The 2,853-nt window shown below is 46.7% G+C and overlaps 1 protein-coding gene across 1 annotated transcript; it reads left to right on the plus strand.

Moving 5' to 3' along the window:
* The first annotated feature begins 479 nt into the window (after window positions 1–479).
* Window positions 480–2,252, plus strand: LOC102567204 (olfactory receptor 10V1). Its single transcript, XM_006260092.4, has one exon. The coding sequence runs from the start codon at window positions 491–493 to the stop codon at window positions 1,436–1,438; it is 948 nt and encodes a 315-aa protein (XP_006260154.1). The 5' UTR covers window positions 480–490; the 3' UTR covers window positions 1,439–2,252.
* Window positions 2,253–2,853: the final 601 nt, after the last annotated feature.

A 2,853-nucleotide genomic window follows, 5' to 3' on the forward strand; every position in this document is an offset into this window, starting at 1 on the left:
GAGGGTCATTAACGTGTGTGGAATAGAGTTTAGAAGGGATCAGGCAGATTATATGAGGCACTGCCTGACTAGACATGCTGGTGTCACTTCCAGGCAGATGGCTTTACACTTTGGGTGGAGCAGGAATCAAAGAAGGGTGCAAGTGCAGCAGTGCACCCATCTGGATCCACCCCTTGTTGTGTGACTTAGTTTCCCTGCCTATCTTGTACAGTGGGGAAAAAAGGTGGTAAGAGATAGGAAGGTAGTCCTATTTTTTGTTGCTGGTACAGATGCCCAGTCTGTCTGAATAGACAATAACATACATGAGCAAGCTATGGTGCTAGGGAAGAATTCCTATCTGGATGTAAGTGGCATTTTTGCCATCTAGAGGACCACAAATGCCAAGTAGATGGCCCAAACTGGACACTTAGAAGACGAGGAAGGGAATAGATTGCCACTCTAATGGCTTTTCTCTCTACTTTTCTCTTGGCAGCTCCCGTGCGTCAGATCCATGGAGAATGAAAACCACACTGGACTGACACAATTCTACTTCCATCCCCTCTCACCACACCGAGAGATGCAACTGCTGATTTTCATGGCATTCCTACTTATGTATGTGGTCAGTCTCTGTGGGAACTCTGCCATCACGCTCTTTGTCTGCACTGATCATTCCCTTCACACCCCTATGTACTTCTTCCTGGCCAGCTTAGCAGCACTGGAGGTCTTTTATTCTTCCTCCATTGCACCATTGACCCTGGCCAATCTCCTGTCTGGGAGGAAAGCCACCATCTCCCTTGCTGGTTGTGGCACCCAGGTGTTCTTCTTCATCTTCCTGGGGGGTGCTGAGTGTGTCCTCCTGGCTGTGATGGCTTTGGATCAATATGTGGCCATCTGCAACCCACTGCGCTACACCCTTATTATGAGTTGGAAGGTCTGTGTATGCCTTGCAGCTGGGTCACTGGGGCTGGGTTCCCTATTTGCTCTGCAATTTACCACTCTCCTCTTCCATCAGTCATTTTGTGATACCAGTGAAATCAACCACTTCTACTGTGATGTGATGCCTGTGCTGCGGCTGGTGTGTGGCAATACAAAGAGCCTTGAGGCCATCATTTTTGCTGCCACCTCCATAACCCTGACTGTCCCCTTCCTCATGATCTGCATCTCCTATGTCTTCATTATAGCTGCCATCTTGCAGATCCACTCTGCAGCTGGCCGTCACCGCGCTTTTTCCACCTGCTCCTCCCACCTAACCATCGTTCTTCTGCAATATGGCTGTGCAATATTCACTTACTGTCACACCAGCTCTACCTACTTCCCAGAACAAGGGCAAGTGGTGTCTGTAGTCTATACCTTTGTCACCCCTTTAGTGAACCCCCTGATTTATAGTATGAGGAACAAGGAGCTGAAGGACGCCTTCAGTAGAGTGCTGGGAAGGAAGTTGCTTTTCCAGAGGGAGTGATGAGCTTTGGCTATCTAATTAAATGAATAATCCTTGGATGACTCAAGCAGCTTGGGAGAAGGACATGGAAGATTCCATCTTTGGGGTGCCGGTTACATTCTGGATTCAGGCTGTGGTACTGATAGATAGTTTGGAGTGTTTGGGGGTGAATTTGTCAAGGTACCATGACACCTCATGGGAGTTCCATGGTAAGGCCAAGCCTTGATCAAGCAGAAGTCATGCTGAAGACAACTCATGTCCATTCTTCTGTAAAGGCTCCATTTCCAGACTAATGAAAAGTGGATCATTTTGCCAGTGTTATATTTTTCCTTTTTTTCCAGCAACATTAGCAGTTCTGGAGATTGAAACACATACTTCAAATTCAGCAAACCAATATTCACGTGGTAAGAAAGATGTTTTGGCTTGTACCAGAAATTTCTATTTAGATTTGACCAAATTATAAGCAGCAGAAAAATCACCACCTGGACATGCGCAGTGGAAGGACTAGATACTTGCTCTAGTTTTCTAAATTTTCCAGCTGTTCAGCAAGCCTCTTCCTACACCCCTGAATGGGTTCTACACTGATACATGGAATAACAGAAAGCATAGAGGTAAAAAGTCTTTGTTCCTGCATTTCCTAGTTTAGCAATTCTCAGCACCCACTTGTCACACAGTTCTTCAGCATAGCTTTTCTGCATATGGTTTCTCTGATTAGAATGCAGAAGTAGCTGCTGTAGTACAAGCACACTGGAGATAGACTCTTGAGGGAAAGTGTTGCAGGGTTGGGGGACTGATTGTCACTGTGATGAAACTGGAAATGCTTTGTAATAACTGTGCATTGATCTGTTTTCTATAAGAGTATCTTGGTGTATTTTAATAAAGAAAAGGCAAACAGGAACCAGATGGGGCAACTGACAACTGACGCCCAGGAAAAAGCCAACCTATTAAATAGGTACTTTGCATCGGTCTTTCATCAGCTCCATGGGACGTCCATGCCCGCTACAGGGCCAGGAAGTCCGGGTGAGGGTGATCCCCTGCCCTCCATTAATGCTGACTTCGTGAAGGAACATCTTGAGAAGCTGGATACCTTCAAGTCAGCCGGCCCTGACAATCTTCACCCCAGGGTACTCAAGGAGCTGGCGAGCATCATAGTCCAGCCTCTAGTGCGGATCTTTGAAAACTCTTGGCGCTCTGGTATAGTGCCCAAAGACTGGAAGAAGGCCAATGTGGTGCCTATCTTCAAGAAAGGGAGGAAAGTGGATCCGGCTAACTATAGGCCCATCAGCCTGACTTCTATCCCAGGGAAGATCTTAGAAAAGTTTATTAAGGAGGCCATCCTTAATGGACTGGCCAACGCCAACATCTTAAGGGATAGCCAGCACGGGTAGGTCTTGCTTGACCAATCTCATTTCCTTCTATGACCAGGTGACCTATCA

This window comes from Alligator mississippiensis, chromosome 2 (assembly GCF_030867095.1).
Source record: "Alligator mississippiensis isolate rAllMis1 chromosome 2, rAllMis1, whole genome shotgun sequence".
Taxonomy (NCBI): domain Eukaryota; kingdom Metazoa; phylum Chordata; order Crocodylia; family Alligatoridae; genus Alligator; species Alligator mississippiensis.